Source organism: Talpa occidentalis, unplaced genomic scaffold (genome assembly GCF_014898055.3).
Source record: "Talpa occidentalis isolate TD23 unplaced genomic scaffold, MPIMG_talOcc4v2.1 talOcc4.14, whole genome shotgun sequence".
Taxonomy (NCBI): Eukaryota; Metazoa; Chordata; class Mammalia; order Eulipotyphla; family Talpidae; genus Talpa; species Talpa occidentalis.
In genome coordinates, this window is record NW_023601433.1 from 5052602 (window position 1) to 5067071 (window position 14470).

At 47.0% G+C, this 14470-nt stretch overlaps 1 protein-coding gene across 9 annotated transcripts in view; it reads right to left on the reverse strand.

The window, feature by feature from the left end:
* AKAP13 (A-kinase anchoring protein 13) overlaps positions 1 to 14470 on the reverse strand; it is a 252783-nt gene that overhangs the window by 53417 nt on the left and 184896 nt on the right. For 6 of the 9 annotated variants that reach the window (XM_054694743.1, XM_054694742.1, XM_054694741.1 and 3 more), the window contains 4 exons: positions 12116 to 12252; positions 5483 to 5850; positions 3835 to 3888; positions 495 to 560 (listed from right to left, as the gene is read on the reverse strand). In XM_054694743.1, coding sequence (XP_054550718.1) covers positions 495 to 560; positions 3835 to 3888; positions 5483 to 5850; positions 12116 to 12252 — 625 coding nt within the window. The remainder of the gene's footprint in view (positions 1 to 494; positions 561 to 3834; positions 3889 to 5482; positions 5851 to 12115; positions 12253 to 14470) is intronic. The other 3 variants (XM_054694745.1, XM_054694749.1, XM_054694744.1) reach the window with 2 other exon arrangements.

Below are 14470 nucleotides of genomic sequence, written 5' to 3' on the forward strand. Positions count from 1 at the left end.
ACCACAAAACTTAATCCTGAAAATGTTTTAATAATTAACTCTGGTTGCTTGGGAAAAGACTATATGATGACGATGAGGTCTGTGAATTTGGAATCTAAAGAGACTGGTGGATTTGGAAGCATAATAGAAATAAGTGCCTCTTATTTCCATCATTGTTCTCCTCAGGACATGGGAACTGCTAGAATCTGGGAATTAGGCAGGACCAAAACAAGAGAAGTGCCTGCCAAGCCATGGAGGCAAGTGCATGCAGACAACACAAATCCACGGCCGCTTGAGACGAGCGGGGAGCACGGGCACACCACACCGTCGGGCACCGCAGGCTAGACTCCTTCTACTGGACCAGCGAAGCCCATGGCAGCGGCAACTGAACACTGCTCACAGACAAAGCAGGCTGCTGTGAGCACCCCAGCCACAGTGAAGCCAGCTCCAAGCCAAAAGCCCAAAGGCCAAGTTGAAGGTCCCCCCTGGTGGCAGGACGGGTGACAATACCATACCTTCTGTAATTAAAGTCAGCACTCAGGGCAGCAGAGTATTGCACACCAGAGGTACACCAGCTCATACTGGGATGACATCAAAGCAGAAACAGAAATGGAGGGAGAAAAGAGGAAACAGGATAGGGTTACCAGGGTTAAAAGAAAGGGCACAGTCAGAGACAGATTTGATCATCAAAAAATTGCAAAACTGATTGCCAACTTAGACAAAGGCTTGAACAAAACCATGGAAACTGCAAAGGATGCCCTACTGACGTCCATTTAGCAAGCTGCCGCACACGACTACATGAGCTCTTTATGGGATATCAACTCCCACCTGAAACTCGAGACTTCCAGCCAATTCTGGACAGAGACCCCCCCCCCCCCGGCACTCTCAGAGGTGTCTCAAGCAACACAGCAACACTACTGGGCCCACCTCTCTGCACTCACCCCACTCCCACAGCCCCGCAGCGCGGTCGGCCCCTTCACTGAGGAGCAGAGGTCAGCTGCATGGGGTGGGCTCATCAGTCGTGGCTTTTTCCACGGCTTTCCAGTAAGGACCCCGTGCACCAGACGGGGGCACAGGCCTAGGAAGACACCCAATCAGCAGCCACATTCATCCTAGAACCCTCCTCTCTCCAGACCCTCGGGCCAGAGACAAAGCCTTTAACAATGGCCACACTCCCCTGTATTTTAATGATTGGATTTATACTGTCTTCCAAAAAAAAAAAAAAAAAAAAAAAAAAAAAAAGGAATTCTACAGTACTGAGTTAGAGATGTTTCCTCTTGATTTTAACTTTGTGTCCATTTTCCCCCATAAGATATCTTTTTGTTTACAAATCCATTTTATCATTTACTTCCTTGATTACATCAGCACTGATATTTATTCTTAAGCAGCAGGGACAGAAGATCTGGGTGCGAATACTTCGTCACTATAACCAGGTAAGAGATAACCCATTTAAAATATAAGGTATTCTATAAAAGGAACTGCATCAATAGGTCAGGATGATTGCTAAACAAAGCTATCATTGATAAACTCAGGGCTACTTTTGGGCGCTACGGTTGGGAGGGATCTGCCTTTGCTTTCAGAAGGGAGTTAAAACCAGAGACTCTGGACAGTAAACTGCTCAGCAACCTCTGGAGCCTTGTGCTGGGAAGAGCCGTAGACCCCAAAATGATAATCTAATAACTTTCCTTGTTGCTGAGCGGTGGATGTGACAGAGGAAAGGAGACAAGAAAAATGTGACTAAATACATGAGCTGCCCCTACAGCCCTTCGAAAGGCAAACCTTCAAAACAATGTCAGGAGGTCATGCTCTGAAATTGTCAGCTTAATTTTAAATCTCCAAACTGTTAAGAAAAGGATCTATGACACCTATATATCCAATGTCTAATGAAAAACAATGTGGTCAGTTAGTAACTGAACATACACGGCCCGATGACCATCTCTAGAAATAATGTCCAACATCTCTTCATTCTCAGAAAGTGATGATGTGGTGACTGGGGCGAAATTTAAAATGGAAATAAGGGAATCCACAGGGAGACAGGGGAGGGACAGAACAGCTTTTCCAAGAAGGCGTTGCAGGTTCTACAGTATTGGAAAAACTGCTTTTCCTTGTACTAGAAAGCCCCTCTTCATATACATATCAAAGCTCTATCTGAGAGCACCCAAATTTCCTCCAGTTCCCATTTAGTGAGGTGTGTGGGGGGGAATAATATTTAATGGTAGACTATTTTAAGATTTAAGAAATTCTAAATGAATGGGAAAAGAAAAAAACAAAAAACAAAAAAAAAACCCAACAACAAATGCCCCTCTCCCTGGCTGTTGCTAATACTGGTTGGAATGTTTTAATTATACAAAACGTGAAACTACATATCACGCTCTTCCTACAGAAACGTGACCGGAGGGCCTCCCCTGGTGGTGCAGCGGTTGAGCGTTGGGCTGCGAAGCTGCCCGCAGCCTCTGCAGCACCAGTTCGATCCCAGGCCGCTGGCGAGGGCCCCACATGGCGCGCAGACCTCTCCTGCCACCCGCTGCTCCCCTCAGCAGTGTACTTCGTCGGTCTGCCTGCTCTGCTCCCCGCTCTGGCTCTGGTGAATTCTCTCACTCTCCCACGCTTCTGACTGTACCCAGTGCTTGTATAAATAAATAAATCTTTAAAAAAAAATAAAAATAAAAAAGAAACATGACCGGGGGTAGCACTAACGGCAGCTGTCATGCCGGGCATCCACCCACTGACAGCGCAGACCGCGCCCAACCATGGTCATCTTCTGGCATCCTGATTAACCCGAACAGGTTAATCTTGAAGAGCTAAATGGAGAGTCTGACAAATACATCTCTAAAGATTCTAAACACGCCTGCTGAAAAAGGCATTTAACACCTGGTTTCCCGACAGAGAACCTTAGCCGGGTCATGATTATCCAGGGTCATGACAACAGTTTTTGTATCTGTTTTGTACCTAAAATCTGGAGTCAGAGGAAGCATCCACTTGAAAACATACAGTGGGGAAGTCACTATGACCTGATTCCCAGCAAAAGGCTTCAGCTACATTACGAATCCCTCTTGACAAATGTCTCCTCCTCGTGAGAGAAGTTGCTGATAGCCATCTAACAGCATTTTGAATTTCTAAATTTTCCTCAAATAATGGAAGAAAAGGGCACTACTGATGTTGAACAACAACAACAACAACAACAACAACAACAAAAAAAAAAACAACTCAGTACTGGAAAAATTTAAAGCAAATTTTAGCTTAAAAAACAGTTTTGAAACTTTTTCTGACGAGAGATAAGAAGGAAGTCAAAGGCTGAGAGGAGGAGACTTCAGAGCCATGAGCTGATGCCTCCCGGCTGCTTTCAGGAAAGGCTCCACCAGCAGTGGGGCAGAAGTGCCAGGGCTCTGGGGGTAAGATCCTTCCTCCCACTATTAGGGAACGCACTGAAAATACTTGAAGGCCCGAGTTCCAGCACTCATACTTCTGGCTCTGCTCTGTACTTCTGGAGAGAAAAGTGCTCTCCAGGGCCCATTTAATAGGTACCACACAGACAATTCTCTCCATTCTCCTAGAAAAAATTGGGTGAGTCACCGTTATCAACATGATCAGAACACCAAAAAGTGCTAGATGGAAAAAATATTTAGGGAAAACAATTTTTTTTAAGGCGTAAGAATAGGAAACACTTCAAATTGAAGAAACCATTTCATACAGAATGGACACCAGCAATGAGTAAGTACCGACACTTCATTTGCTTGAAAGAGACTTGACAATATTTAAGAGCAGACTGTTTAGCCACAGGTGAAGCAAATGGGGTGATGTTAGTATATGCTCAGGGGCAACACGGTTAGTCCATCAAGTTAGTGAACTCTGTACCTTCTCCTATGAATGGGAGGCCTCCTGACAACATCCCCCAGAACGCGCATTGAACTGAAAATGAATGGTGGAAGAGGTCAGTGTCAAGGTGAAACAAATGGGACACAAATGCATGAAACGGAGACATCGCAATGGGAAGAGGTGTGACTGCCACAGAGAAACAGCACAGGAAGTGAGGGCACCGAGTAAGAATCAACCAAAAATGGACTGACAGCTTGTGCGGGGAGCGTCTGTGCTTCCTTCCTGGCTCTAAGAGGACGAGGGATGAGGCTCAGCTGGTTATACAGGTAAAAGGATCCAGGTGAGAAATGTCCAAAACTTCAAAAGGGTTTTCTTCAGACTTTAAAGTACAGGCTACACTGATAACACTGTGAGAATTAGTCAAACTAAACTGATACCTGACTCATCCCGTTACCTCGAGAGGCCCGGGCGAGCGGGCGCTCGGCCAGGCTGAACACTGAACTCAAAGGGGAGGGCCCATGTGACTGGAAATACAAGTAACTTCAGGGATAAGGTTGGGGGTCTTAGTTCGGTCACCGTGTAATCACGGGCAAATCATTTCATTTGAGCTTCAAGTCCCTCATCGGAGCTACGTGACCCATGAAGTCACCTCTTGCTCTGAAGTCAGCCAGCGCGAAGGGGCCCAGGAGAGGTTCAAGAAAAACAGGCTTGCATACAAGCAGCCCCTGCCTAAGGAGGCTGTCGCTGCTGACCACAGGTACGTCCTGTCAGGAAGCTCCTCTTGCGGTAATAACACCCTGGCTGTCGGGTCATTCCCCTGATGCTGATTTTTTCTATTGGTGTGAATGCTTTTTAAAAAAAAGTACAGCACAACTGAAGCTGGGAAGGAAGGGTTTTAGAAACTGCTTCTTATTTCATCTAGGAGGTGGGTGGTTCATGTCAAATGTTTTGGGACAACTGTCACCTCCGGGCTCCTACTTCTGCGCGCCGAGCATGGCAGGGCTGTCAGGTAGGGCTGTCAGGCAGGGCCGCCAGGCGTTCGTCTCTAGCACTAGAGCCACCTAGTAGGCTCACAAGGCAGCCAATAGCCAGAAGCCAAATCCAACTTCTCGTCTTAGACCCGCTTCCAAACCCAAGGTCTGAAGCTGGCTGCACTTCTGAAAGTACCCTCAAACTGGCTGAAAAATGGTAAAAGGCCAAAATTTAAAGGTATTTATTGGTTCTTATGTTCGCTTGAAGATAAAATACCGGTAAGCTGGACTTTATCAAAACTTTCTGGATTAGGAACAAATGGCAATTCCTATGAAGCCCCTGGAAAAATTTAAGATTTTGTGTTTTTCTTAACTCAAAATTGACATGCGATAACACCAGTATTTTTCTAATCTGCTAATTTCATGGACAAACGTGGTCTGAAAAAATGTTAACCATTATTAAACATGTGAGAGACATATTTCCCTTGGTATTTTGAAAGGCACCTCTTTCACAGTTGAGAACATTAAAAGCTCAGAGGGGCCAAGTAATTTGCCCAAGATATTCTACAGGGAGGCTAGAGAACAGGCAACTGACCACACGTCTCCCTGACGCCAGAGCTGGCATTCTTCTATACCAGTGTCTCCTACAATCTCTTGCCAACAAGAACCCCAAGGGAGCAGATACCGAGAGACTGAACACAGAGCCGCCCTCTTACCTGCGCTGGTTCATCTCTGCGTCGCTGGCTGCATTCTTCCCGGGACCCCAGCTGTGCCTCCGGAAAGGGGACAGAGAGCGCATGGAGCTCCTCAGGACGGAGCAGTTTGCGGGCACCTCAGTGATGCTGTCCATCTCCTCCTCCATGTCTCCTGAGCCAGCAGGTTCGCTCTCGCTCTCGCGACCCTCAGTTCCCACCCCCTGGCTGTAGAAGCCATCGAGGCTTTGCTGAAGCCTGGATCTGTTCACACTTGAGGTCTGGGGGAGGGAGACATCACTGCCATGGGACGAGTGGCGATCCAGGGAGGCCGTGTCATCGGTGGAAGAACTGGACCCAGTGGTGTCGCAGACCAGCTGCTCTTCTTCGGGCTGCGGGGGAGAGAAAGCATGCCGGGTTGGAAGAGGCAAGTCGCAGCAGGCTTCCAACAGAATTTTCTTTTTTCAACATAATCATTAGCTGGCTTCAAAGGCCCACAGTGGGGCTACGATCTAGGTCTGTGCTCTTTCTATCCTCTTGCTGGAGGTAGCAGACTAGAAGTACATGATCTGCAATAGGACAAGTCCTAATTTTGATTAACAATTATTTCCTGGACATCCCATGAGGGGTGACTGAGATGTGTTATTTCTTTTAATCCTCACCACTCCTTGATTTAGCAGGCACTCACCACCTCCTTTTCCACGCAAGAAAATGGAGGCAGAAAGAGGTTACAGCACAAACTCAAGATTCTAATTCAAGTGCTTAGGGGTAAGGATCCCCAACTTCAATCTCTTCAGGGGATATTAGGTAGAGCAAACTTTCAATCTCTTGCTAGGAACTACAGAATGCTTCCAAAAATGCTTAAAATTAAGTTGAGATGGAGATGAGTGTGAGAGGGAAAAGCTAAAATTACCAAATCTTCAAAAAAAGAAATTATCACCACCAGTGGCTAATCAACAACAGGAGAGCAACGTCCACAACACGTGGGTAAGCTGGACGCTGTCAAAATTTCGCTCATCAAGACGCCATTATGAATACTACAGGCCAGCCACAGAGTGGGAGAAAATGTATTTGCAAAGCATAAATGTAACAAAGGACTGGCATCCAGGAGCTGTACAGAGGTCCTACTTCTCAACAAAAAAGATAAACAATCCAATTTGTTTTTTTGACGGGCATAAGATGTGAACAGCAGCTCCCATGAAGAGCTTCAGACCGCCAGTGAGGACATGCTCCACACGGTCATCGCTTGTCAGGAAGGTGAATCACAGCCATGTAAGGCTCACTACATGCACACGGGGAAGCTGCAACTATACCAAAACTGAACAGTCACACAAGCTGAGAAGGATATGGAGCAACAAGAATTCTCCTAGAGGGCCTCCCTGGTGGTGCAGGGGTTAAAGACACAGCATTATCAAGCTGTCACCAGCCACAGCAGCACGAGTTCGATCCCTGGCCAGGAAGCGACCCATACGGCGCAGCAGACCTCTCCTGTCTCACCTGCTGCTCCTCTCAGCAGTGGATTTCAGTAGATCCACCTGTTCTGCTCCCCACTCCGTCTCTGGTGAGTCCTCTCAGCCCCCTGCACCTCTGGCCACAACCCCAGTTCTTGTATGCATAAATAAATCTTAAAAAAAAAATTCTCATATATTGCAGGTGAGAACCACTTTGGGGAAAGATCTGACACTTTCTCATAAAACTAAATCTATACCTGCCAGATGACCTAGCAATCCCCTCCCGGGTATTTACCAAAGAGAACTAATATTTATACTCTAATTATACAAAGAAAACCAATGTGTGGTGGGAAAAAAAATGAAGAGTTTTGCCTTTAGGAAGTTAAGAGAGGAGATTAGGAAGGGGCAGGAGGAAACTTTCCGAAGCGGTGATCATGCCTTGCCAGAATTTGGGTCACAAAGGTAAGTGGCTGTATCTATCAAAAGTCACTGAGGTTCAGCGATTATGGAAACAGTAAAGAGGTTCCTTGAAAAATTTAGAGCAGGAAGTCCCATACGTGATTCTGCAATCCTGCTTCCGGGTACACAGCCAGAGAATATAAAATCACCATCTTGAGGAGGTATCTATCTGCTCTCCCATGTCAACATCAGCATTATTCACATTTTCAAGATATGTAAACATCCTGAGCGCCCACCAACAGAGAAATGGACAAAGAAAATTATCACCCAGCCTTTAAAAACCATGAAATTCCGCCAATTATGAGAAGGTGGGTGACCACGGCAGACACGTCCCAGGTGAGGTGAGTCAGACACAGAAAGCAAAACACTGCGTGATCTCACCTCAGGTGGACTCTAAAGCTGGGAGAACTCACAGTAACAGAGTGGAGGGTGGAGGCCAGGGCCGCAGGGGTCGGGGATGGGGAACGGCAGCCTAAGGGCACACATTTTCAGTTACGAGATGACGTCCTAGAGACTTAGTGTAGAGCGTGGAGAATACAGTTAATAACCAAGTACTAAATACCTGACATTAGCCATGAGAGCAGATCTCACTCTCTTGGGCAACTCTGGGGGTGATCACGATAGTTAGCCCGACAGAGTCAGTTCACATCACATTGCATACTTGAAATCTGTATGTTTTTGTTAATTACAACTCAATAAAGCTGGCGAAGACTCACTGATTAGAATCCTTGAGCCTGTGCACATCAGTGTACGCAAATTTTGCAAACACACACACCCCCTCACCAAAAAAGCCATCGTATCAGTAAATATTGGCTTTTTTCAGTCCTTAGTTTTCATTCATTTATTCACTAATATTTATAAATTATTATCTACCATATTATACACAAGACAGCCTGCTGTGTGCCTCGGGAAATAACAACTCACATCTTAAACCCCTAATGTATATGCCAATTGCCTGGGGCATTTTTTTTTAAGATTTATTTTTTATTTATACAATAGCTGCAGTACAGGCCAGGGGGGCGGGGGGGGGGGTGAGAGGAATCACCAGAGACAGAGCGGGGAGCAGAAGAGGCAGACTGACCAAAAACACTGCTGAGGGGAGCAGCAGGCAAGACTGGAGAGGTCTGCCTTGCCATGTGGGAATCTCCCTGGCCAGCTGGGATCAAACCCGCGCTGCAGAGGCTGCGGACAGCTTCACAGTGCTGCGCTCAACCTGCTGCGCCACCAGGGAGGCCCTGCCTGGTGCAGCATTTTATTTAAGAATCCCAAGTATCTGATGACAAACTATCAATAATTCAGTTCTGAAATTCTAGTAATTTTAATACTTGTAGATAGGCAGATTTTTTTGGAGTCTAAATATATTTACTTTATGCCTAAAAAGTTCAAAAATAAAATGTACTATTTTTGCCTTGTGGCCAGGGGACCGGAGAGCAAGCCACCACATGTGAAAGGGTGTTCCCTGAAGGTTGCACCTCTTAGGGGAGATTCTCTGGTTGCTTAAATCAGCTGCAGATCTCTCGCTCTTGGAGAAAAGCGGCAACAACTCTTAACCATTGTCCTTGGGGCTACAGAGGGGCCTGATTATGTGCATTTGCTGACCACACTTTCAGTCTCAGCCCATGCCAAAAAATAATCCCAGGATTTCTTCTCACTTTGGAAACAAAATGTAAATTTTATGCTATGGGTCTAAGGAAAAGAAAGAAGTTAGGAGCCAGTAAAAATCAGAAAGAAGAAACACGACGCCTGTAACACTCACCCAGGAGGCATGCTGAAGGGAGGCCCACGGTTCTGCTGAGAGTGCGTGAGAAGCGGGGCAGGCTGCTCAAGGGCTTTCTCTAAGGCCAGCGCCACAGAAGCGGCTGCAGGAAGTGACCTAATCTCTCAGCTCCCAGTTCACAGAAGACGATGTTGCAACACTCTGCCTACAGATTATTTCTTAGAGAGGGGAGCAGAGGAGGGCCAGAGCCTGGGAAGAAACTCTGAATGTCTGATGTTGAGCGGCACACGCCGTGCAGATGGCTGCGAGGAAGACAAGGGAGCAGCCGGTGGCCTTGCTGCTGCCACGTTAATCGTTGGCTTTTAAAGCCAGGGTTTGGAACTTGAGCGCAGAAAACTAGAAAATGAACAGATTTAGAGTCAGGCTTAGGTAGAAATCTCACTTCTGTTTCTGAACAGCTGAGTAATTTTGAGTAAACTTCTTTACCAATTTGAGTCTGTTTCCTGGGAAGCGTAATGAGGACACAACCACCCACCTCGCTGGGCTGCGCGGAGGCGAGATGAGATCACCATCTAAGCGTCCACCCCTGCCTGCTGCTCAGTGAGCACTTGCGACCGCAGCCTGCTTCACCTCTTCCTTCCGTAGCTGCACCCTTGGGCTATTAGTGTTGGAGAAAACGCTTCTTGCTGACCTTTGCTTTGGTCACACACGACTTGTGGAGAGTGGAAACATCACCAAGAGAAAGAGCCCCCGGGTCTTGCCCAGACCACTGGTCATCCTTAGGTGTGAAGAGGCCAGGGCACACCCACATTTCTAGGTTTCCCTAAGCACTCTGCTAGGACATATGGGGCGAAGTTCATTTGCTTCAGCTTTAAAAACCTATCTATCTAGTCATCCTGAAAAAATGATTAAATCTAGCACCAGCCAACTTATCAACAAACTCCTGAATGCTTTTGGCAGTGATCAAGAAGACAGAATAAGGGAAATTCTTAATTCCTTAGCTAGGAAAACCAGCCACTTAACTTGGTGACCAGAAGTCACGTCCCACGCAGAGTGTGCATTTCTTAATCAAGACTTTCAATTTTTTTTTTTAAAGATTTATCCATTTATTTATACAAGCACTGGGTACAGTCAGAAGCACGGGAGGGTGAGAGAATTCACCAGAGCCAGAGCAGGGAGCAGAGCAGGCAGAAGGACCGAAGTACACTGTTGGGGGGAGCAGCGGGCGGCAGGAGAGGTCTGCGCGCCATGTGGGACCCTCCCCCTGGTGGCTGGGGATTGAACCAGCACTGCAGAGGCTGCGGGCAGCCTCGCAGTCCAGCGCTCAACCGGTGTGCCATGGGGGAGGCCCAAGACCTATTCAATTTTTAAAAAAGTTTTTACTATGAAAATTTTCAGACATACATAAATGTTTATCAAATCCCATGTATTCATGACCCAGTTTCAGTGATCAGCAATGACTCGATTTTAAAGGTAGATCACAGAGATATTATCTAATCTATTTATCTCTTAAGAAAGTAGTGTATTTTGGGCCTCCCTTGGTGGCGCAGTGGTTGAGCGCTGGGCTGTGAAGCTGCCCGCAGCCTCTGCAGCACTGGTGTGATTCCCAGCTGCTGGCAAGGGTCCCATGTGGCGTGACAGACCTCTCCTGCCGTGCCCGCTGCTCCCCTCAGCAGTGTACTTCGTCAGTCTGCCTGTTCTGTTCCCCTCTCTGGCTCTAATGGATTCTCTCACCCTCCCGCACTTCTGACTGTACCCAGTGCTTGTATAAATAAATAAATAAATAAATCTTAAAAAAAAAAAAAAAGTAGTGTATTTTCAGAGACATGACCCGACAGAATGGGATTACCCCCGGGGCCTGGGGCACTTTACAAGTCCTTGCCCTGAGAACTCCCTATCACAGTGGAAATTACCCAAGTTCTGTTATTTGAAAAAAAAATCCCTCTGGCTTCCCTTTTCCTAAGTAACTTCAGAGAAGAAGGGGTCCTCCAGCATGCGGACTTTTTACTTTACAAGTCCCTTGAGTCAAATCACCATGAATCACTATGGTAGGAGTCCTGAAGCTCCCTAAATCTTTCCAAAGACCTCTGGACCATAAAGAGCACAAGGGAAAGGAACAAGGTGGACCAGGCTTGGGGTTGGTCAAGAACTGCTGGGAAAAAACGAAAGGGAAGCACCGAAGGGACATTCACAGAGGCCTGAACACATTCCAGACCAGGTCAGGGCTCCGTTCCCCTCTCACAGCTTTCAGCTCAGCATCACCGCACCACCTCGGGGGGCCTGAGGCAGCCGCTACCACCAGGCTCTTGCTTTCTCCAGAGTCATCACCTACCCTCTCCATAAAGCTGTCTTCACAGCTGCCACAGTGCTTCTGCCCCTTCGCCCCCTGCAATTAAGAAAACCACTGTGGTCTTATAATTGAGCATCATTTGCTGATCCTGCTGTGGGCGAACCCTCTATTTTCCTTAGGAGACAAACCAAAACTTGCTGCAACCAGATACAAGCATAAGAGGAAGAAAGCAAAACGTCCCCATCCCCTAAATCCTTCAGAGAGCCTCAAATTACACGAGAACACGAGATGAATCATGAGGGTGGACCTGGCTTTTCTCTAGGGAGAAAGCCTGGGCTCTCCAGCGAAGATCTAGAAAGTTACAAGCAAGCAGGCCAGAAGAGAAGGGGTGACATCACCAAGCTCAGCGGCGAACTCCCAGCCTGCACACATTCATCAGAAGTGACGCCATAGTGCGTTGATACCCATGACATCCGAAGCGGTGGTCCCTCCCAGCCCACTGGAAAGTATTCACTGTCCTCTGACTTGATTCACACTAAAGGAAGCTGAATTTCTTTGTCTCCATGTCCATTTCAAAACCTATGTGATTCTACAGAAAATAAAGTGGGCAATGCCGTTTCTAAATCAGTGGTGACCGGGAGCTTCCTGCTTCGAGAGGGAACACTTGCGTTTGTCTGAGACCACGCTGGAGCCAGAGGCCAACAAGGCTAGCGGGAGCCGCCTGCTGAGACAGAGGGTACCTTGGAGAACAGGATGCTGTCCACGTCTTCACTGGCTGAGTGGAAGAGATCAGAATCACTCCCGGATTCTCTTTTCAGTACACCTTGCTTTGAGGCACACTCTCTGCCCAGACCAACATCCAGAAAGTTCTCGCACTCTGAAAAAGAACATTTGTTCAACCAGTCATTAACAAAATTCAGTTTCCTCCCATCCCAGCAAACAGCCTTTAGCCCCCATATCAAGCAGCTGAGAGCCATAGTCACAAGTGCCTCTCAGCTGGGAACTCCAGTGGGTTCGGCTACCACACGCCACCCATGAATTTGTGATGTTCACCGTAAGTACATACTTTTTATCACCGTTAAGTACGTACTTACGGTGAACATCACAAAAAAAAGAAGATAAAATGGTGATTTAGAACCATCATTCCACTGCTATTTATTTAAATATTACTCTCCTGGGCCTCCCTGGTGGCACAAGGGGTTAAGCACCGCACTATGACGCTGTCCACAGCCTCTGCAGCACTGAGTTCAATCCCCGGCCGGCCAGGGAGGTGCCCACATGGCACAGCAGACCTCTCCCGTCACCCCGCTGCTCCCCTCAGCAGTGTATTTCAGTCAGTCTGCCTGTTCTGTTCCCTGCTCTGTCTCTGGTGAATCCTCTCACCCCCTGCATCTCTGGCCTGTGCCCCAGCTCTTGTATGCATAGATAAATAAATCTTTTAAAAAAAATATTACTTTCCTCCTGGTAGTTTTTTCTTTTGCTAATCAGAAACTATGTGATAGCACTGTGGCCTACTTCCAGGTTGGGAGGCAAATTCTTTATAGATATGTTACTTTTATCAAACTACTGGGGAAGGTGGGGGGGCGCACACCTAATAAACACATCAACATATTAAATTTATGGATTCACTGGATAATACAAGTATAATTATTCCCCCTTCTCCTACCTCAAATGGACACAACATTTGGGGACTGAGGTGCTGAAGTAGAAAAACCTACCATCTAGAGTCTGTTTCTATTTCAATCACCCAGAACTGGGCCTCTGCAGACAGAGGAGGGGCCCTGACAGGAATGTGACACCGGGCAAGGAAGGAATTCTAAGAGTGCAGTAAAATTCAGACAGTGTCCAATCTCCCCTGTTCACTTTGTAAATAAATGGACATGTGACCTGGGAGCAACAGATTTAAAGAGAATGTACATGGTGAAACCAAGAACCCCAAAGACAGTCAGTCAGTGGGTAGATACCAGCCTGCTTCAAGAAGTTCTGAAGATAATAAGCGCGTCTCCATCCTACCTCGTACTTTTTTATGTATGATTTGGATAGACACATAGACCTGCTTATCAAATCTGCAGGCGACACTAATTGGCAAGTAGAAAGCCTAGCTACCTAACGATTCAGAACTCTACCTGGCGGTTTTGGTTGGGACCAAATTCAAGAGGGCTTGGCAAAGGGATGGCAACACAAAAACTAGTGATATTTTAGCCTCTATAAATAGACGGTGTACCCATATCCAAAAGAGGACAGCGTGAGCCTGTGTGTGCCAGTCAACTGCACAAGAGCGTGCGTGGTCCTAGGAGGATTTACACTAAAATCCTCGCAAACAAAAGATGCAAGGCCAACAAGCAGGACAAAAGCTGGCAAGTGAAGCCACAGAAATTCGCTGTAGCTGGGGCCCACAGGAAGTGGCGGCTAGACTAGGTAACCCCAATGTCTTCATTCTTAGACTCTATGCTGGACAGTAACTGTGCATGTGTTTGCGTGCACTTATGAGAAAAGGGTCTCACCTAACGGATAAAACCACCGGGACTAGCTGGGACTCTCAGAGGGAGGTCGGGGGGTGCTGCCTTGGCAGAGTTCCTGAATCACTGATCAGTGACATGACCTTCCTATCAACTAGGAATGTGACTAGGGACTGGGGAACAGCCCCACAAAAAGAGATGTTGTTAGTGTGAGTGTGTGCACACATACAAGAGAGCGCTTACAATCTCTGCAGTAGAAAGGACCTTATTAACAGTGACAATTTCAACACAGAAGTACGCAGAGATGCCACAGAAAGTGAGGCAGGGCCCAGAGATTAATCTGAAAATGTTCTCACTAGAGGCAAACCTGACCTTGGTCTGCGTCACCGAGTGCAAAGTACCGCTGAGTGTCAGGTTGACGGGAGTAACCCTGCCTTCAAAAAACTGGAGTCACAGCTATTCCAGGAGACTGTTGTTCCACATCTCAGAGAGTACGTACTGAGTGGAACCGGTGGGTGTGATCCTTCGACTTGTTCCCTTTCCCCCACTTGGAAAAATAAAAACTCCATTCCATGGTTTAGGGGAAAATCGGGGGGCTGGCCAAGAAGAGAAAGGGCTGTCACAGCAACTATGCTG